Consider the following 21,773-nt stretch of genomic DNA (forward strand, 5'->3'; position numbering starts at 1 on the left):
AACACCATGTTACATGTAATTTTTTATTTCTTTCTTTAAGAATTCTTGCATACAGTAGATAGTGTTGTTTGACTTCTAAGCTGTGATGGCAGAAGCTGTAAAAGTTATTGTAAGATGTCGGCCTTTAAACGCCCGCGAGAAAGGCCTCAAGTGCAAAACAGTCGTGGGGATGGACAGCAAGAGAGGTTACTGCGAACTCTTGAAACCCGGAGGAAATGACCCACCCAAGAGTTTCACATTCGATGGAGCTTATTTTGTGGAATCAACTACTGAACAGATTTATGCTGACATAGCATATCCTTTGGTTGATGTATGTTAACATTTTAAAAAAATTTAAAACAAATTGAAGCTATTTATAAATACTTAACATTATGTATCCTGGTACTACAGATGATATGGCTAACTGCTTTCCTACAAGCCATGGGTGACTTGCGTACTAATAATGAAAATAGTGAAATCATCTAACAATTCTGTAAAATGTATTGACCAGACTATACAAATACTTGCCTATCTACCAGTCTATACTATTTTACTTTGAACTTGCTTGTATTTCTGATTTTTCTAGGGTGTACTTGAGGGATACAATGGTACAATCTTTGCCTACGGTCAGACTGGATGCGGCAAGTCTTTCAGCATGCAGGGAATTACTGACCCGCCCACCCAGCGTGGGATCATTCCGAGAGCTTTCGAGCATATCTTTGAAAACATTCAAGTGACCGAGAACGTCAAGTACTTAGTTAGAGCTTCCTATCTGGAAATTTACAACGAAGAGATCAGGGATCTTCTGGGAAAAGATTCCAAACACAAACTGGATTTGAAAGAACATCCAGACAGGGGAGTGTATGTCAAAGGTAAACAAAAAATTGTGTTTTATTTGTTTCATTTTACTTACTTTGGTATATGCACACAATGATACATGGAACACAATAATATAAAAATAATGAATGTTCGGAGTCGAACGATGAAAATAATTTGAATGTGTTGAAAGATTGACTGTTGAGAAGGTGGAAAATAATACAGTTCTTTTTCACCAGTGATGCTGAATTATTTTACAAAAATGTGCTGTGTAATAGAACTATTCAATAGGACCATTACCGTGCAATAGAACTATTCAATAGACCTAATAAATAAAACCATTACCGTGCAATAGAGCCATTAAATAGAACTATTACTGTGCAATAGAGCCATTTAATAGAACCATTACTGCGCAATAGAGCGATTAAATAAAACCATTGCTGTACAACGGAATCATTAAATAGAACCATTACTGTGCAATAGAGCCATTAAGTAGAACCATTACTGTGCAATAGAGACATTAATTAGAACCATTACCATGCAATAGAGCCATTAGTAGAACCATTACCATGCAATAAAGCTAATATAAGACCATTATGTTTTTGTCAGACCTATCAATGCACACTGTTCACAATGTGCGGGAATGTGAGAAAGTGATGGAGCTGGGATGGAAGAACAGATCCACAGGAGCAACTCTAATGAACGCCGACTCATCAAGATCTCATTCAATCTTTACTATCCATGTGGAGATGTGCGAAGTTGACGATAGTGGAGAGGATCATCTTCGTGCTGGAAAACTGAATCTTGTTGATTTGGCTGGAAGTGAACGACAAGGAAAAACAGGTAGAATGAGATTTTGATTGAACATTCTTTATCCATGTTCATTTCATGCTTAACTGGAAACTGGGGAAATTTTGATTAGGACCTACTTCAGCCAACAGTGCAAACCGGTACCTAACCAGATAAGCACATGAATATGTGGTGTTTTAATATGCAAACAAAATTAATATATTGCTACCCCACATATATAGGTTCTAGCTTGGGCAAATGCTTAAAATAAGGTTTACCCAAATATAGCTGCTAACTAGTCCATAGTCTTTATTCTATGTGACCAAATGAACATGAATTAAATTGATTAAGAATACTATTTGTAAAGTGCACTACAGTGGGTATTTATTTTCTTTTGAATGTGATTACATGTTAATTTCATGTTTTTACATAGCAATGATGATGATGAACTTTTTTATTGCAGGTGCCACTGGAGAGAGATTGAAAGAGGCGACAAAGATCAATCTATCACTGTCTGCTCTGGGTAATGTGATATCAGCTCTTGTTGATGGAAAGTCTAAGCACATTCCATACAGAGACTCTAAATTAACCAGGCTACTTCAGGATTCACTTGGTAAGCTTCTTGTCAACTATTTTCTTTACCCTTCCAAAAAAAGAAGGGCTCTGAATAAAAGCCATGGCAAAAAACTTTTCAGCCATTTTCTTAACTCTTTCTAATAAAGAGAGGCATGAATGAAAATCATGTAAAACAAAATTGTCAGCCATTTTTGACACAATACGTTTGATTGTGTAGACAGGGCTTTACTAATTTTTATTTTGTCATATGTGCTTGAAATAATGGAATAAAATATCAATCAATATTTATCAAATATTATATCTTGAACCCATAGTTGTAAATCAGTAATTTTTATAACCTAATGTTTACCTTGTTATAGGTGGAAATACAAAAACTTTAATGGTTGCTTGTCTGTCCCCGGCTGACAACAACTATGATGAGACGCTAAGTACACTACGATACGCCAACCGTGCAAAGAACATCAAAAACAAACCGAAGATTAATGAAGACCCGAAAGATGCGCTACTACGTGAATACCAAGAAGAAATTAAGAAGCTTAAAGAAATTTTATCTGGAAAAATTCCAATGCCACCGGGCACTGTGGCCGCCCCAGCTGTAGCGCAGGCTGTAGCGTCACCAGTTGATGAGGGCGCACTAGAAGCTGAGAGAGAACGAATAAGAGAGGTATGTACCAATCAATAAATAATCTTATTTGTCTTAATTTTTAAATTATTTTGTCAAAGTAATCTGCGGTCTCTATAATACAAACCTGGTTTTGAGACCCCATTTTATCATTTTCTTGAATCATTTTGCATACAGTACTATTATTTTATTGTGATTTGTGATTTGATGAATAAATGTATTTGTATTTCACTGACCTCATGTTTATGATCGTGAAGTATACAAAAATATTTCCTTATATTGACAGGAATATGAGGAAAGAATTCAAGACATGAAGAAACAGTATGAAGAAGAACAGTCAAGCAAAGCAAAATTGCAGTCTGATATTAACCAATTGAAGCAGTTCTACGAAGAGAAGTTAGCAGAGGTAGATGAGCAAAGAGCACAGCCAGGTAAACATTGGCTGAAACCAGTTGAAACCGGTTAATTTGATGCCCTCAGATTTTAGTGGAAAAAATGTGACATCATTGTGTTTGCTTAAATGGTTTTATTCCACCTCAAGTATAAGTATGACATGCCATGTGTGCAAAATTCTTTTTACCAACATTTAACCTGGCATTTAATTTATTCATTGCACCATAAAGGATCTTTCACACCTGTTCCGGCACTGTTCTGGTCTGATACCGGCAAATAAAATCGAACATCAATGTTTCATTTTCATGCGGCTACGCACATATTCATTGGCGCATAGCCTCATGGAGAGTTGTGAAAATAAAACATTGACGTTCAAAAAGGTTTCGCAGAATAGATGTGAAAGACCCTTAACAGTGGTGTTTAGGTTGATGATATAGTTTAGTTCTGGTAAAATGAAATGTTTCCAATTTTTGCAGGAGCACCTGCATCATCAGCAGCAGCAACTACAGCCCAGCCAATATCTGGAACTCAAGGTGTACCGTCACAACAGGTGGCTGTAAATGCACAACAACCAGGTTCTGGATCACAGGTGGCTTCATCCCAACAACAGGTGGCAGCAGCATCTGTAACACCTGCAGTCAATACATCTAGTGCAGTAAGTCATAATTGTGTTTCAAATTGTTTTCAACTCTTGTGGAGACCTCCACATCGTTTCCAGTGACTATTTCATATGACGGGTGTCTATATTTTTGTAGTAGCCATATTATATATTACAGTATACTGCATTGAAATAATATTTTAAGTGATTTACTGAATGGTACTGATTTTTAGTGGTATTAAGGTACTGGTTTTAGTGGTATTAAGGTACTGGTTTTAGTGGTATTATGGTACTGGGTTTTAGTGGTACTATGGTACTGGTTTTAGTGGCACTATAGTATCGGACTTAGTGGTACTATTGTATTGGTTTTAGTGGTACTATGATACTGTTTTTAGTGGTATTATGTTGGTTTTATTAAACATATTTTTAATCTTAATCTTCAACTTCACAGATCGCAGTTCCTCAGGAGGCTACTAACGGGGCAATATTTGTTCAAACATCCGACTTCGATGAGGGTCCTTCAGCTCCTGCATCCTCCCCTAAGGCCACAGAAGCACCAATCTTACCTTTTCTTGACCAAGAAGAGGCCATGAAAAGGTGAAGAAAAATTAACACAAGTTTTAAAATGATGTTTGTTAATTTGCATTTTTGATTTGCAGTTTTGTTCAAGCGAGTAAGTGGTTGAGCGGTTAAGACAGTGGAACCGTAATTACGTACCCAAAACATAGGCAAGGGTTTCGAGGCTCACTCGCTCCATGGTTCTGGTGGTAGAACAAGTCTTCTCGGATAAGGACTATAAACCATATGTCCGGTGTACACATCTAGCTTATGTGCACTTTAAAGAACCTATCTTTCGAGACGAGTAGGGGGTTACCCCAGTGTACTAGTCACACACAGCCACTGAAGAGGTTATATATTATAAATAAATAACAAATTCAAATTGCTGTTTACAGAATTCAGATGCTTGAGCAGTCAATGGTCGGCGGAGAGCGTGCCAACGATCAAAACCTGAAACAAAAGAGAAGGAAGAAGTTGAAGCATGCAGAAGTGCGCAAACTACAGTTAGCAAAGGCTATTGCCAAGATGGACGATGATGGTATTATGTTGAATATATATAGTAACATTGAAGATCAGCTTAGGGCCAAGAATGAACAGATAGAGACAATGAAGGCAAAGGTGAATATCCATTTGGCTCACTCTATACTCACTGAAGCAAGAAATACCATTAATACCATAGAATCTATGTTATTTCTTATGACCATTTTTACAAGGTATTTTTTCCCCCTGAAAAAAAATGTTTTGAATTTTTGTTGCTGAATATGCCAATGGGTTTTTGGTTGGATTTAACTGTTTATTTTGTCTTTTTACAAGTGAAAACATATTTAATGATTATATTATCAACAGCTTCATGCCAACGATTGTGAAATTAATGATCTTAACAGCGAATTTGAATTCGAGCGAATCGATTATCTGGACACGATACGTAAACAAGAGAAGCAGTTGAAGCTGTTTCAACAGATCTTGGAGAAGGTTCAACCATGTCTACGCAGAGACTGCAATTATTTCAACATGGACAAAGTGAAAGCTGGCTGCACTTGGGACGAAGAAAGTGGAATGTGGAAATTGCCAGAATTGACAATCACAAAAGATAAACTACCAACAGCAGGTAAACAATACATACAGTAAAATACTGATAATTCTAGTTTGCTAATAGAGCACTAGATATAGTCTATGAAATTTAAGGAGCTCTCCCTTGCACATTGGAAAGCTTATTTACACTAATTGTGATAATTTAAACATGATATTGTAATAAATATAAAGGTATTATGCCCGGTGGTCGGCAACCTATGGGTCGAATGACGAACGGAATTGATAGATCGCCGGCAAAGTACAATCCAGCTGAAATGATGAATGGGCCTACCAGCCAGCATGATGAAGATGGAGCTAGGTATAGGCAGGTAAGCCACTTCTCCTTCTCCTTTATAGTGGCTTTTTGCAGGACTTAAGCCACACTTGCATGGGTAAGTCTTACTAACCAGTAGTGAAGAACTCCCTTGCAAACGGCCTAGTAACTTTTCTGGTGCAACGACTTGCGAGTAAGTTAAAAATCTTGATTAATAATGAAGGAATGTGAAAATCTTGCAGAACTTAGAAAAACTGCAGCATATTTCTATTCATATACAGCATATTATGTTTATTATATATCTGCATACCCAAATATTTATTAATTTTACCCTTCATACTAATAACTCATAAAAATATTCTTTTATTACATCTTCAATAACAATTTTGTAATTAGTAAACTATTTTATTTTCTGGTTTCAACTTTTTCTTTTTATTTAAAGTGAATTGTTATGATTTTCTTATTATGCATGAACCATCTTTGCATGTTGTATGTTTCCATAGAAACTAAATCAATCAAGTCATGATGCGGCTCTAGATTATTTCAAGCCAAAACGAGCCAATCACCTTTTAGGCAATCCGACCAATATGTCTACTGGTAAGTCAAATCAACCAATCAACTATGTGAAATATTTGCATCATTGTTATTGTAAATGTTATAGTACTGTTTTTCTCATGGTTTTTGCCTACATTGTCAGCTAGTATAGTGAATGAATGTTTTATCGTTAGAACACTGAATATGTTTCAATATGTTTTTGTTTGCTCAGAGTCAAGTGGCATAGGTGGAGGAGGAGCTGGGCCGTTGCTAAGTAGCAGAAACGCAAGACAGGCTGCCCAATCCCAACCCCAGGTTATTGCTCCGATGGAGCCATCAATGCGCCGTCCAATGCGGTTAGAAGCCCTTCCAGTGACAAAAGGGAAAAAGAAGAAAAGATCTCCTAACTCACTAGAACCACTCTGATTTTGTTTCCCTGTCTGAATAGGAGTTTAAGTTTAGTGCTCAATCAAGTACTTTAAAGGGAGATGATATCTTAATGCTACAGTCAGTCTAAAAAGGCACAAATATTTTCTTTAGCTCTATTTACACTATCAAAATGTGACGTGTCCATACAGTATATGATGATGTCATATCACTACCATGGTACATCACACTTTTCTGATAGTGTAGACAGAGCTTTAGACGAAGAAGCATCACAAAGCCAACACAAGCAAATAATGTATCCTTTTATTTTTTCATTGTCTACAGTTGTGTAATATTATATATGCTGTAATTAACTGATGTTTGTAAAATGCTATTTATTATGCTCAGAATAATGTAATGTCATTGCAGCCCCATTATAGGCATTTACTAAATTGTTAAACGACATTCCAGTTACCTGAAAATTGTCCTAAAACAGTATTTAAATCAACTCGCACACTATTTCAACTGTGACTGTCATATAGGTACATTTAAAAATTTGAGAAGTTTAATGTTTGTGCGCAAATTGTATAAATACATTTTAATAATATATTTCACAGCGTTAAATGTTGTGTGACAATATTGATTGTATTTACCATGTGTGTGTTGATATTACAGTATAGCTCTATGTACACTATTATATTTTATGACTAAAAATGGTGATGTGCCCATATATGGATACGATGATGATGTCATATCACTACTATATTTGGACACATCAAACTAGCTTGATAGTGTAAATACAGCTTTAAATATAAAAGAAATGCATCAATATATTGTTTCCCTACTTATTCATATATTCCTATGTATTCAACATTCAATTTTAATCATCTTAATAGCCGTACAGTCAATTTGTTAATGTAAAGATATATTTTTTTGTGAATAATAATAATATATTATAAAAAAAAGGTATATAAAATTATTGCTATTGTATAGATAGATAACATGTATATTTATGTGCTTATAAACCAACGAAACAATGTTTTATGCAAGGTTTTAACAAAAAATATTTATTTTGCTGTGTAATACATTACTTGATTTTGTATTCCGTCCACCTTTTCAGATATATTTTTTACAGTTTCTTTATAATATTATCTCTAAATATGTTACTTCTTTTTATAGCCTAATTATGCCATGTTTTGTCATCATCGCCATTTTTTCACGTAGAAAATAATATGTGAAGATGTTAATGTGGCAATTATAACACTTATTGCTTTAATAATTAAAGAAGTATTGTCCCCCTGAAAAATAATTTTTACATTTTTTTTGTTGAATATTCCATTTTAATGTCACATAATAGTTATCCACAAAATTTATTTACCTAAAAAAACTGAAATTTAAAGCAAAAAATGGTCAAATTGGCTGCCAGCCAATGGATTTTTGGTTGAATTTAACCATTAGGCCTATGTTATTTTATAAGTGAAAACATTTTTTTTTTTCGTTTTCTTTTCTACGGAAGTGATTAACTTTATTAAAACTACAAAAAAACCTATTCAAAGTCTGATTTTATTAATCTTCATTTTTCATGTTTTTGGGGGACAATGCATCTTTAACATAAACATCATTTTGCGCCTGCCCTCATTACTGAAGTGAACTTAAGGGGCCAATTTACACAGACGAGCGGTAACGGTAACCAGTCATCTGTGTAAATTGGTCTTAAAGGCGTGATTGTAATCTGTTCTCTGTTAAATTTTATTAATATTATTATTATTATTAAATTATATTATTACACATATTTGTATAGTTTAGTATAACTTTTTATTAGAATTCTTTGGGTTTTTTTTCTGTGGTATAAGATATTGTTGTGATGTGTGCATTTAGAATATAATATATTTATTTATGTCGATATAACATATATTGAACGAACTGAGCAATCATTAAAATATGTATTTTTTTCCCGTAAATTATTATACATCTGAATGCGACTTAATAAAAATATAGGCGAGGATTAAGTAGTCAGTACAAATGATATATATTTAATAGTTTAAAAAATGTATCAAAAATATATTAAATATATACGGTATTTAAATGGTATTGTACTGTAATTTGACAGATCACACACTTATCTGCCATTTCTGTTACCGTACTTAAAAAAGGATATTTTAGCGGCAAGAACTCCCAAATTGAACTGTTTTACATAAACATATTGTAGCTCTACCGCTGCCTTTAGTACTTGTTGTAATTCTGTTTGCTGAAAAGTTTAAACACTTTCAGTAATGGGTTGTATATGATCGTTCATAGCTGTGCAATATATTGTGAATTATGTCGTCTATAATCTGTTTTGTATGATTTTTTGTTTTATCATATATTTGTGTAATATTAATACCAACCGAACCACGAATGTACAAGCATATGTTTCCTAATATTGTATTTAATCGATCTATATACTACTAATAGTAATACTACTATAGTCGCTTGATAATGGGAGTGTGTGTACCGTGTTCTGTAGATTCCATTTTCTCGCTTTTTAGTCGCGGTCGGTTGGTCGGTAAACACTAACTTGAGCACGCGACTGCAACCATGTATATGGCCTTTTTTTTTATTAAACTGTACACTGCATAACATTGTGTGGCTGGTCAGGATACACCACGCAATAGCATCCATATGTTGCGTATATACCGTTAATCTTTTACACACTATAATTGAACTTGGCTGCATAAAGATTAGATAATATCCTATGTAGCACGAGAAGATTCATCCAGGTACTGTGCTGTACTTTGTAACGTTTACTGTTCTTTCATCATTTGTTATGAAATACATTTGGGTTATTCTATTATATTATAAGGGAATATTTTATTCATAATTTAATATATTTTTAACTTATAGTCGTAATAAATGTGATAGGCATTAATAGATAATACAGTCTATAATTTGCAAAAGATGGCGTTAGTTGAACGTAATATTGATAACTGGGAGATGATAGCAATTTGGCAAAGGTGACGGCGGACGATGGTACTATATGAGTAAATGAAACTTAGATATCTACTTTACTGTTTACTTATTTAAATGCAAACTAAAACAAAGATGATATTGATTATTTAAGGACAATGGTGGTGATAACAAAGTACTAATCATTAATAAATTATAGACCTTCTATAATGTTGAAATTATATCATATATATATCATTATATTATAGTCCTAAAGGTCTATATCGCTATAGCATTTCAACCAATGTATATAGTACCTAATCTCTAATGGTATGTTCCGTTTATAAAACTAATATTAGGCATACACTAAAATCACTTGAACATACACTCTATGTTTAGCCTAGTATTAGTCAAATTTGAAATTGCTCTCACGGTAAAACAACAACAAACCTTGTTTTGAATTTCAGAAAATGGATATTCTTGTGTTTGGAATCCCGAACGCTTCAACATGGCTGTTACTGTTACTTTTACTGATTCTCACATACATGTAAGTATGGTCTAATTTTGAAAGCCAGATATGCATACAGTCTATCTTGTTGTTATTATACAGTACTGCGATTGCGAATCAAGATTGTGAAGGTAGTAAGGAATAAGCTTGAATCACATGATATATTGAACAACCTGTTTTAATGTTTGCTTTATTTCTTTCTCTAGGTATGTGACATGGGGCCACTCGACGTTTTCAAGAATGGGTGTACCTGGTCCAAAACCTCTTCCAATAATTGGGAACATGCTTGAACTGATCAGGGTAGGTTTTCCTAATTTTCTCTATCAGTCAGGGGAAAATGAGTATAAGAGTTTTATGTGTTTAATAAGTTATCAGATAATCTATAGTGTTTTGACAACTCTTAACTAACTTTGTAGCATGACCACAGCCGATGATGATATTGATCCTATGTTACATTCCTTATGCCATCCTATGTTAAATTGGAAGAAACAATAATAATAGTGTTCGATTATTCGTAATAGACCGATTGGAGGTTTAAAGGTAATAATACCATTGTCGATACCATTACTACTTAATAACTTTCTTAATCAAAATGTATTGCTGAGCAGACCAATACATTACCGGTATGATTATCTTTATTGTATTTAGGGAATGGCAATACATACGATATATAAAGATTTGGTAGAGAAATATGGAAAAGTATGTGGGTAAGTTAAGAATTTAAATAACTAATCCTAAATAAAGCATCCATTTCAAGCTTTGGAATAATCAATTGCCACACGATTTTGTCACTATGTAATATCTAACTGACTATTGATAGTCAGTTTAATACAAGTCAATGTGTATCAGGCACCACAAAATATCACGTATCGCGTAAATAACCCAAGTAAATTTGGATTGGTGGCTATATTTAACGACAATCAATTTAGTCATTGTAGTCAATTTACTTGATAAAATGAACTATGGCGTTTGTATGATTTGTTTAATTTCAAAAGTTTCTACGAGGGAAGAACTCCAGTTTTATTGGTAGCAGATATAGACATGATGCAAGAAATAATGGTGAAGAAATTCGCTAACTTTCGCAATCGGAGGGTAAGTAAGCTGTTTATAACTTTTACACTTTTATAGCATAAAGTTGATTCTGAATCGATAATTACTTTGTTCTGATGAAATATTAAAGACGATGTAAAAATAGTGACGAAAAGAAACATAATTATATATAATAAAGTTATTTATTATTTTTCTCGTATTGTGCATTCGATAAAAAACTAATATGATTATATTGTTTTACTGTTAGAACTTTCCATTGAACAACGGCATTCTCGATGAAGGGGTGAATAATCTTCAGGATGACCACTGGAGAGAAATTCGAAACGTATTATCGCCAAGTTTTTCGGCAGGTAAAATGAAAAAGGTAAATAACAAAATAAATGAAGGCTATACAAACTTTAGCAAATTTACGGGAAAATGGTCATAAAAATAATATTGATAAATATGGTTATAGTAACGAATATAATGTCCTTAAAGATGATGGAAAAATGATTACTACAGATTGATGATTATATTTACAGATGTCTCCCTTACTAACTACTTGTTGTGATGGGCTGGTTAAAAATGTCCTCGAAAAAGAAGCTGCAAAAGAAAACGTCGAAGTTAAAGAGTGAGTAAAATATTTCATTAATAAATCTTCTAGTTTTTCGGAAAGCAAATGAAATAACTAGATAGCGTGTTGTTATATCGAGTAATCCAGATGTTAAACCATCGAAATTCACTCGAAAACCCAGTTTGCAGTAGATACATTTTTCTATTTTCAATCTCTCTTTTTTTTTACATTGATGGTGAATAAAGTAACAATTGCTTTTGTTTATGAATGTAGATTATTTGGTGCGTTCATTATCGATTCTGTTGCGAGTTGTGGTTTTGGATTAGATGTAAACTGTCAAACAAACAAAAACCATCCATTTCAGATGCATTGCAAGAAAGCTTTTGATGTTAATTTTAGTAACATTCTTCTGGCCCTTTCTGGTAAGCAATCAAACTTATGTGTCTCTTTTATTCATTTTAAGTAATCGTCACTAAATTTATTTGATAATAGCAAGATTTCACATTTGGTCCATATTAGTTTCTCTTTCTTTTACCATTTAAACAATAGAACTATACTGTAAATATTTAAAAATCGAAACCGAAATGGAACTAGAAGGTTATCTATTCATACACAAAAATTCCATAAGTACTCGTTGATCTTTACAACAACGTTGTTGTTTTTTTGTTTTTTTGTTTTTTTTAACCATATTTAATGAGGGTGATCCATCCAGCTATTGATGATCATTAGGGACCCTCAGAGGTTCACAAGACAAACATATACACAAGATGCTCTACATAAACAAAGTCTTATTACAAGTCTTTGGGAGTGGAATAATTTGGTCCTTAGAAAAAATCCTGACATGTGACGGGACTTGAACCCAGGACCCTTAGAGTGGTAGCCAAGCATCATAACCACCAAGCCACAACTCCACTCCATTCCTATAGTACAATAAACCAATATCAATATTTCTTTCTTTATCTTTTACCTTGACAGTACTTTTCCCTTGGATCGGTCACATTTTGAACCTATTTAAAGTTGCGGCAGTAACGCCGAAAGAAACTCTAGACTTCTTTACCGAAGTTACTAATCAAGTTATCCAGTCGCGTAAAACAGACGAGAAATCAAGAGTACGTTTTTAATCCGTAAATTTAAATAAATCGTATAATTTATTATGTATTTTATTATGAATAAGAAGTATGTTTTGGTTACAGAGAATTGACTTCATGCAATTGATGATCGATTCACACACTAACACTCATAATGAGGAAAATGGTAAAGTTTCATCTTCAAAAGGCCAACTCACGAACAACGAAATACTAGCACAAGTAAGTAAAGTATAAGGAAGATAAGAAGAAGTTTCTTTGTTTACTTTACAAAGAATAATACAAATTGAGTTTTAGAAATGTTAAATGTTTTGTTATAGGTTCTTTACTCTAAAATCAAAATCGCTTTATAAAATTATTAATAACCTATTCGGATATGTATTTTCAGTCACTGACGTTCTTCTTCGCTGGTTTTGAGACAACAACAACGGCACTTTCGTACATCTCGTATATACTGGCACGAAATGGAGATAAACAAGACAGGTTAATTCAAGAGATTGATGAGGTCACTGAAGGAAACACCGATATCGGATACGAAATTATTTCGAAAATGCCATATTTGGACATGGTAGTTACAGAATCTATAAGGATGTTCCCACCAGCAACAGTGTAAGTTTAACATTTAATTAAGGCAATCTAGCAACAAGATTCTGATCTCCGGAGATCAAAGGGTTTATCTATGGCTGCGACACGATCAGTTCCACGCCCCTTAACAGACACCGCGCGATAAAATGTAGGCCTACATAGTATAATACTGTTGGTATTTGTCACAGCCAAACAAAAGATCAAAGGACTGTTTCTGAAAGGAAATCTGAATCTGAATTCTATCGAATTTCTATCGATTACTGGTACTTTTATTCTTTAAAGATTTGATCGTGTGTGTACTGAAAGTTGCACAGTGAACGGTATTCAAATTCCGAAATTCCGAAGGGAATGGTCATCCACTTTCCTGTCTATGCAATTCATAGAGATCCTGAAAATTACCCAGAACCCGACAGCTTCAAGCCAGAAAGGTGAGTACGTTTATTTAGTTTCACACTAATGTCCCTTGCCGCTACAATGATAAGTTATTTTTTCCCTTTTCATTTTTACAAATATTAATATCATTTAATTGTGTTTCTTTGTTATTAAAAAAAAACAAGGTTCAGCAAAGAAGGTAAACAGGAACGAAGTCCGTTTGCATTTGAAACATTTGGTAATGGACCTCGAAACTGCATCGGCATGAAGTTTGCTTTGATTGAAATTAAAATGGCAATTGTTAGAGTTTTACAAAAGGTGAAATTTGAAGTCTGCCCTGAGACAGAGGTATGTAACCTACATCACTAGAATTTAAGTTTATTTTGCGTTTTGTAAGTCTTCAATTGGACACGGCCATTTCCATTCTGAAGTCTTAACCTCTAAGCCCCTAACACTATCAAACTTTATGTGACAAAAAATGTGATGTTCCCCTATAATGGACGCAATGACGTCATACCATATTTGGACACATCACACTTTCTTGTCAAACTAATCTGTTAGTGTAGACAGAGCTTTAGCCTATCTTTCCCTAGTGTTGTGTGAATTGTGTTTTCTTTCATTTTCAGATTCCACCAACTCCTCGTACAGCTGGTTTCCTCACACCTGAAAATGACTTATTTCTGAGAGTTGTTGCCAGAGATTAACTACTACAACTAGAATACTACTGGCAAGAATTAGATTAGAATTGCAACGTGACATATGTGTAATTTTGTTTTTGCCTCACACATAGTTATTAGTGAGAGGAGAAATTCATATAAAACTGTTTGCTTGTTTTCTTTCCTATGGCCGATCAATAAGTAAATGAATATACGTTCACTTGGGAATTTTTGTATGAACTCGTAAAAAAAAAACTGTAGTAGATTTGCTGGATATGTTTACCTTGATAAAAGTCGTAATGCTCGGAAGTAGACAATTATGTTACAATATAAAAATGATAATGGTATTGGTTAATGTTGTCAACCTGCTAAAAACGTTTCGTTAGGGGTAGAACGTGACGTATAGCTTGCTAATTACATATGGCATGGCGCTCATGTTATTACGCAGCTTGCTACTATACGTGTTTTTGTTCGCTCTATGTTCTGTCACGGCTGGCACTTGAGCTGAGAAGTGTATAATAATAAATGGATCTCTATGAGAGATGGTTGTCTGACGTTTGTTAGTGACGTTTACTTATGACAGGGAGCCTGTTTCTTACGGTTAGTAATGATTATTCAATAATACATGGATGGATGGAGAAGAACCAATTAGATTAAATTGAATGTGACGTTTGAATATTCATAAACCGTTGAATTTGACCATAGTTGCGTTTGCTTTTTGTTCTCTTTTGATGGAACGTTTGTCTGTCGATTTTGGCAAGAGATCCTTGAGTTTGCCATCTATCCGGCACTGAAGCTCGTGAAGATATAGCAGATCTAGAGAAGAACCAAGCTGAGGAAGATGAAGAAGAAGGGGACTAAGTCGAAGTATTCTCGAAGTGCATATATGCTGTACGTACTTGACAAGTGTCAATTTGATTAGGAATTAGAGTTAGAGCATGCCATAATATTTCATAACATCGCGAGTAACTTCGCTGTGCGACTCTATCGTCATATAACAAAGTTTCCTGCACATCTACAGTTAGTGGTCAATACTTCGACAGAGTTATACAATGTTATGATGACAAGAATTAGTAGAGATACAGCTGCAACACAATTTTGGGAAAGAAAGAAGAATAAGATAAAAGAAATAAAAAGATCCTGACAAGGGGTTATCTGCCAAGTGCGGATAACCAATAATACATGTTATGTTAGTCATAGTCGTACTCTCCATATTTGGTGGTGATGATGACTTGTAAAAGGTGTGCTCAGATATTATTTGTCTGGACGGTGTGTCTATATATGGCATTGATCAGGCAGTTATATTGCTGCCCAAATACAATAGGCCTAATCTTTATCGACCACTTCAAACATTAACAAAATGAGTTATGCTTGCGCTTTCAGTGAATGATTAACTATGATATACTGTAATTTACATTTGTTGAACTGTCTGGTTTAACTAGCACTTACAAAGTGAGGGCGTTATGCCCATATATGGATTTGTAAATAAAATACATTTGATAGAGAGTAGACTTATAAAGGTTGAATCATTGAATCGTATCGTCTATTTAGTACACAACCGTTAAGCATGGACCTAAGCCTAGATTTTCTTCCTCTGTCTACAACATGGCTTCTATTTATTGGTTGTTTGGTTCTGTGGTATATGTAAGTACAGTGTGTGGCTCATTTATATTATTCTGGGCATGGAGCTATTAAATTAATTTAACGTATAGCTCCATACCATAGACCTGTTGTCTGAGGATCATGTGCCTATCCCCTTAATACTAACAAGGCCTACGTTGGCCTACTACTATTAATGCTAATGCTACAAAGGTTTTTAGGCATAACCTTCACAGTTTAACCATTCCTCCATGGTTTAATATGCCTATATAATATTAGACGAACATACTGTATTATCAACGTAGCTTTAAGTTAAATTATGCAGCGGCATAATTCTCAGCTAGCTATTGTTGACAAAAAGACAATAGAATATATAAACAAGTGATTCAGCCAATCAGAGCCCGTGAAAGTGGTGGCATTAAACCATCAATCTTAATAATGGCTTTGCGAAGCCGGTTAGCTTATATTCTATATTCTACCATTGGAGGAATAATCCTACCTATATCTATATCTTCACTATAAAGACAATTTCAAGGCGTATTGACTATAGCTATATTTGATAATTTAGTAAGATTTGTTTTTGTTTTATTTTAAATAATTGTGTATTGTTCATTGCATTTTATCATTTTCCAGATATGCAACCTGGACATTCTCAACGTTTACGAAACTAAATATTCCTGGACCGAAGCCTACTGCATATTTTGGAAATATGGGACGACTGTTTGACGTAAGTGATGGGGTTATATAGCCGTTATGTTTAATTATTGTTAACATAACTGATCATAGTGTCAGCGATGTTGGTCGTAGAGTAGAGGCGATGGGAAATTTTACAGCTCCATATTCTCGACATCGGAATTAAATATAAGCCACAATTTTTTAAATAAATAATGATAATTACTTTTAATATTTTATAGATTAAAAAAGGATTGCATGTCGTCCAAAGAGAATTGATTGAAGAATATGGAAAAGTAGTTGGGTGAGAAAATAATTATTTTATTGGTAATAGAAGCAGTAATAATGATTGCTGCGCGGTCAGTACACGTTTTCAACGGAATGTCGAACCCAGACCAACGCATGGTGTGAGAGAGTGTTTTCATTCTCAAAATATCTTTCACAGAATATAAATGTTGAAACTACTTAAAGATATATTGTCCTCCTAACAAAAAATTGTTTTCAAATTTGTTGTTGAATATGTCATTTTAATGTCACATAAAAGTTACTCACTGGACCAAAAACTGTAAACCCGAAAAAAGGTAATTTAAAGCAAAAAATACTTAAATTATCTGTCAGTCAATGGTTTTTGGTTAAAATCAACCGTTTCTTTTGTCTTTTTATAAGTGAATAAATTTATAATTTATTTTTGGTTTGAATATGAATTAAATATGAATGGAAGTGAATAACTTTATTAAAACTGCAAAATGGCCTTTTTTAAGTATTATTTTATTAACCTTCATTTTTCATGTTTTTGGGGACAATACATCTTTAAATATTCATAAAAGAAATATCAAGGAATGCATATACAAATTAAGATTAAGTTTTAATTCTTTTAAACAGAACAAAAGTGTTTATAAGTCACTACAAATGATTTCAGAGAACCCATTTTTAACAATTGTGTTAAAATTCTTTAAAAATGTATCTATCATTTTATGTAGATGTTTTTCTCTTCGGTCACCGATTATGTTTGTAGCTGATCCAGATTTGGTAACTCGTATTCTTATCAAAGATTTTGATAAATTCCGCAATCACAAGGTAAGATTTATGCGTCTTTGGCGTTCCATACATTATAATTATTCAATGTTTAAGTGTAAATGTACGTTCTTTAAAGGGATCATTATGCTTATTATAATTTGTTATTGTCATGAGTTATGATTGGGAGGTAATTTATATTCAGATCGTCATCAGTGGCGTAACGTAGAAACCTGAGGCCCCTGGTTTAAGAACCTAAGTAGCCGCTCCAACGATGGAAGCCTCGGGCGTTTTTAGCCTTTTCGACATATTTTAATGCCTGTTTTTTAGTTATAGTGTTAGTTTAACCAGTGAGCGCTCATATCTGTTACGCCACTGATCGTCATGTTTTAATAAACTATACATTGTTTACTTAGAAAGCGTTGTTGAAGTCAGGGTTAGGAGAGGACAGTCTGCTTATTCTGCATGACGCTCGTTGGAAGTACGTCAGAAGTATTTTGTCACCAAGTTTTACATCAGCAAAATTAAAGCAGGTAAGGCATGCAGGATTTTAATGACGCTAATGACAAGTCATAGTACTATTAATTTTATTTTTAAGTTTAAAAACAAATTGTATGCATATTGAATAATATTAAAACATGAACCCACATTATATGGAAGGATGTGGAAAACAAATTGACGTACGCCCAAGAAAGTTTGATGTTATTTGTGATTCGCTAACACACTCCATGTGACATGACATTTAATCACGTGACTATAATATCTTATTTCTTTCCTTAGATGACGCCTCTTATAAATGAGGCTTGTACGAATATGTTATCGAAAATAGAAGAAAAGACCAGAAATGATGAAGTGCTTGAAACCAAAGAGTAAGAAAAATTGATGAAAAAACCATAATAATTATATATATTTTTAGAATTAATGTTCTTTGCCTGCTGTGTTTATATATAATTCCGTCAGCTAAATGTAAATGTTGGAGAATAACCTGGTGTGGACGACACATACACTAACTTTCATCTCCCCTAAGGGTACCTTCATGTCAAGTGCTGCCACCAAACGGCGCCCGTTCGTGTGTCCAGAACGACAGGGGCTAAATGGACCAGTACACCGGGGTCACCCTCTACTCTTCCGCCGAAAGATGAACTGGGTTCTTTAGAGTGCACCCGAGCCAGTGTAGACTGGACTTTCAGTTTAAAGTCCTTATCAGAGAAGACTATACATTTCAATTTGCAAATAACACTATTTGAAAATGGAATGTTGCAATACTTTTGATTATTTTACCTAATTTGAATAGAATATTCGGAAATTATGTGATGGAAGTTGTGGCCACATGTCTGTTCGGAATGCAACTCGATCCAGAGGGTAAAGATATAGAAAATTTTGCTAAATACGCTAAGGAAGCTTTCAATACAAAGCCTAATGGACTAGTGGTTCTTTCAACGTGTAAGATATTTTTTACATTCATTCTTTTCCTCAGGGAAATTTGTCTTTATTATTTTCCATTGTCCCATGTGTTTGTTAGCTGACGCAGCAATCGCAATATTATTTTGGTCGATCACTTCAATCCATTATTTTTATTTTTTCATTGTAATTTATATTAAAACGCTGATTAACTTTTTTTCAATTTCAATATCTTTTATTTCGGAAATTTCATCCATATCAACAAACGTACAAACAGAAAAAGGAAATTCGCAAACTCTAAGCTTAAATATATAGGATACTTCTCCATCTACAATACATGTTTGAGTTATGGAGTATTATGTTTATGTTTATGCAAATGTTATTTGCTTACAGTATTATTTCCATCGACTGCACACATCTTCAACTACTTTAATGTTGGAATGATTCCAAATGATATCCTAACCTTCTTCAAAGATGTTATTAATCAAGTTCTTACCTTACGAAAACAAGAAGAACATTCGTCAGTAAGTTCAAATCTTTGTTTAATATATAACACGTCTGCATGTCGCCTGTATTGGGAGAGGTATTTACTTGTGATTTGTATACTATATGCCCTATGAGAGAACAGTCTTGTACTAAAATAATAAAGTATCTTCTATTTTTTAGAGAGTTGATTTTGTACAATGCATGCTGGATGCCCACAAAAGCAAACCGGATAATGAAGAATTTGAAGATGAATATTATAGTGATAGAGTCCAGGCACAACAAGCTACGAAACCACTGACAAGCGACGAGATAATGGCTCAGGTTCTACCTTTTAATTACTATCAATCACAATGCTTTAAAATAAGTTAACTTAGGAAACAGTATACTTCTTAAAGCATGTTTTCTGCAAGCGAATATATTCGCGCGAATCGAAAGCTGTTGAGTTTGTGAAAATGCGCAAGCTATCAGAACGTTCCATAATTATTGTGTTTTTTGTTCATTTCAAGGCTTTAACTTTCTTCTTTGCTGGATATGAAACAACCAGTACAACGTTATGTTATACGTCTTACTCCCTTGCAACGAACCCAGAAATACAAACAAGGCTTGTCGAAGAAATTGATGAGATTACTAGGGGAGACGAAAACATAACAATTGAGATGTTGAACGGGATGCCTTACCTGAATCAAGTGGTTTTAGAGGTTATGAGACTCTATCCTCCAGCTGTATAGTAAGTTACCATGTTTTTTACTGTAATAATTTACTCACACTTTAACATAATAACATTGACACTTTTCACATAAAAAACATTCTGCTCTAGGTAAAATATTACAAACCGATTGAGAGATCTTTGCAACCACATTAAACTACTTAATTGATTCAAATATTATGATTTTCAGCGTTGAACGAGAGTGTAATGAGACATGTACTATCGATGGAGTGACATTCCCAAAAGGCGTCCAAGTATTCCTAGCAGTTTGGTCAATACACAGAGAGCCAGAATATTATCCAGAACCTGAGAAATTTGATCCAGAAAGGTAATACTCATTTTTCTTGCAGAGGTAGGCATATTGCCGTATACTTCATATCATATTGGTCTAATCAAGCCTAAATCCTAGGCTAGATTAAGACGCCATTCAGTACTATACTCTAGACCTACATAATATATGTCAGTATAGACAATATTTCTAGGATGTTATGTCTATTCTTTTGTTTTCGGTGAATAAGAACAATAGTTCAAACATAGGCTTATTGCACTTAATAACATTATTTAAATTTAAACAGTGATATTAATATCTATCTATTTCATTTTATAAAAATTGTGAATAATTAGAGGAATTTTACTACCGGTAATTGTAATTTTTTAGATTTTCTAACGAAGAGAAGAAGAAGCGCCCTCAATCCACGTTTTTAGCTTTTGGTGGTGGACCACGAGGGTGCATTGGTCAAAGATTTTCATTGATTGAAATTAAAATTGCAATAATTCGCCTCTTACAAACATATACACTTGAAACTTGTGCAACAACTGAGGTAATCAGCTTAATTTTTTTTTAATGAACATTGTCTTTAAACTAGAAAATCACTTTCAAACACGTCATGTTAGTCTACTTTATGCTAATTTTCCTTTTCATTTCGTGTAACTGCATTAAACTCATCAGAAAACCGTGCAATAGATCACTTTTGTTAGTCATGTAGCGGTAGTTGGATTTGATGTTATACCATCTTATTTCTCTAGAGCAGAGATGCATCCAAAAGCAAAACGGAACACATTCTACCATTAATGGAGAATGTTTAGAGCCCTAGTGTAAAACACAGATTTTATTAGTTTTATAATTTATTATTATGATTATTTATTGTTTCTGTTTTCTTTCAATCAGATTCCACCGACTCTCGGAAAACTAGGAATATTGTCGCCTGTTAACGGTGTAACACTCAAAGCCGTACGACGAACCTAAACGATAGTGTTTGAACTGTTTATAGTGATTTTTATTGTTAATAGGAACGTGTTAAAAGTAGTCCGTGAAAAAATTGGGTTTTTCTACGTAGTATGAACAAAAACAAAATCGACATACAGGGCCCCAATGAAAAACAGTATAAACTGTTTCGACAACCCTGGGTAAAGAAATGTAGGCCTAATAATAATAACGTTAGGCATTAATCACGGGAATACTATAACATTTAGGATAGAACCATTTCGTTCAACTATAATATTTTCCACTCTCTAGGTAGTAGTATTTTTTTTTATTGATTTCATTTTCTAATCTGTCGAATTAGAAAGCTTTTTGCATATTTTT

At 33.8% G+C, this 21,773-nt stretch overlaps 1 protein-coding gene and 1 pseudogene across 3 annotated transcripts; both read left to right on the top strand.

The window, feature by feature from the left end:
- The first annotated feature begins 82 nt into the window (after positions 1 to 82).
- Positions 83 to 8,972, top strand: LOC144847628 (kinesin-like protein KIF17). Of its 2 annotated transcripts, XM_078704093.1 has the most exons (13): positions 83 to 310; positions 566 to 851; positions 1,405 to 1,638; positions 2,048 to 2,197; positions 2,520 to 2,824; positions 3,069 to 3,213; positions 3,652 to 3,830; positions 4,225 to 4,370; positions 4,727 to 4,949; positions 5,178 to 5,439; positions 5,595 to 5,731; positions 6,180 to 6,273; positions 6,443 to 8,972. In XM_078704093.1, exons 1-13 carry the CDS (start codon positions 86 to 88, stop codon positions 6,634 to 6,636), a joined length of 2,580 nt encoding a protein of 859 aa, XP_078560219.1. In that variant the 5' UTR covers positions 83 to 85; the 3' UTR covers positions 6,637 to 8,972. The 2 variants fall into 2 exon arrangements, with proteins under 2 accessions (XP_078560219.1, XP_078560220.1); XM_078704094.1 differs by lacking the exon at positions 6,180 to 6,273 and having other exon boundaries at positions 6,443 to 6,597.
- A 946-nt stretch (positions 8,973 to 9,918) lies between these two features.
- LOC144848402 (uncharacterized) lies at positions 9,919 to 21,773 on the top strand (annotated as a pseudogene). Its single transcript, XR_013613848.1, has 27 exons — positions 9,919 to 10,048; positions 10,216 to 10,309; positions 10,658 to 10,716; positions 11,005 to 11,101; positions 11,307 to 11,423; positions 11,581 to 11,669; positions 11,886 to 12,034; positions 12,588 to 12,721; positions 12,806 to 12,919; positions 13,086 to 13,306; positions 13,565 to 13,710; positions 13,840 to 14,002; positions 14,281 to 14,340; positions 15,233 to 15,330; positions 15,862 to 15,954; positions 16,543 to 16,636; positions 16,824 to 16,885; positions 17,562 to 17,658; positions 18,012 to 18,128; positions 18,376 to 18,464; positions 18,890 to 19,038; positions 19,390 to 19,520; positions 19,663 to 19,803; positions 19,989 to 20,209; positions 20,379 to 20,516; positions 20,847 to 21,009; positions 21,357 to 21,773. The product of XR_013613848.1 is annotated as an uncharacterized LOC144848402 (transcript).

Source organism: Antedon bifida, chromosome 7, assembly GCF_963402885.1.
Source record: "Antedon bifida chromosome 7, ecAntBifi1.1, whole genome shotgun sequence".
Taxonomy (NCBI): Eukaryota; Metazoa; Echinodermata; class Crinoidea; order Comatulida; family Antedonidae; genus Antedon; species Antedon bifida.

Coding starts and splice junctions, on each gene's coding strand:
- LOC144847628 (XM_078704093.1), top strand. CDS start 86: ATGGCAGAAGCTGTAAAAGTTATTGTAAGATGTCGGCCTTTAAACGCC. Junction 3,214..3,651: donor TGAGCAAAGAGCACAGCCAG/GTAAACATTGGC, acceptor CAATTTTTGCAG/GAGCACCTGCATCATCAGCA. Junction 6,274..6,442: donor TCCGACCAATATGTCTACTG/GTAAGTCAAATC, acceptor TTGTTTGCTCAG/AGTCAAGTGGCATAGGTGGA.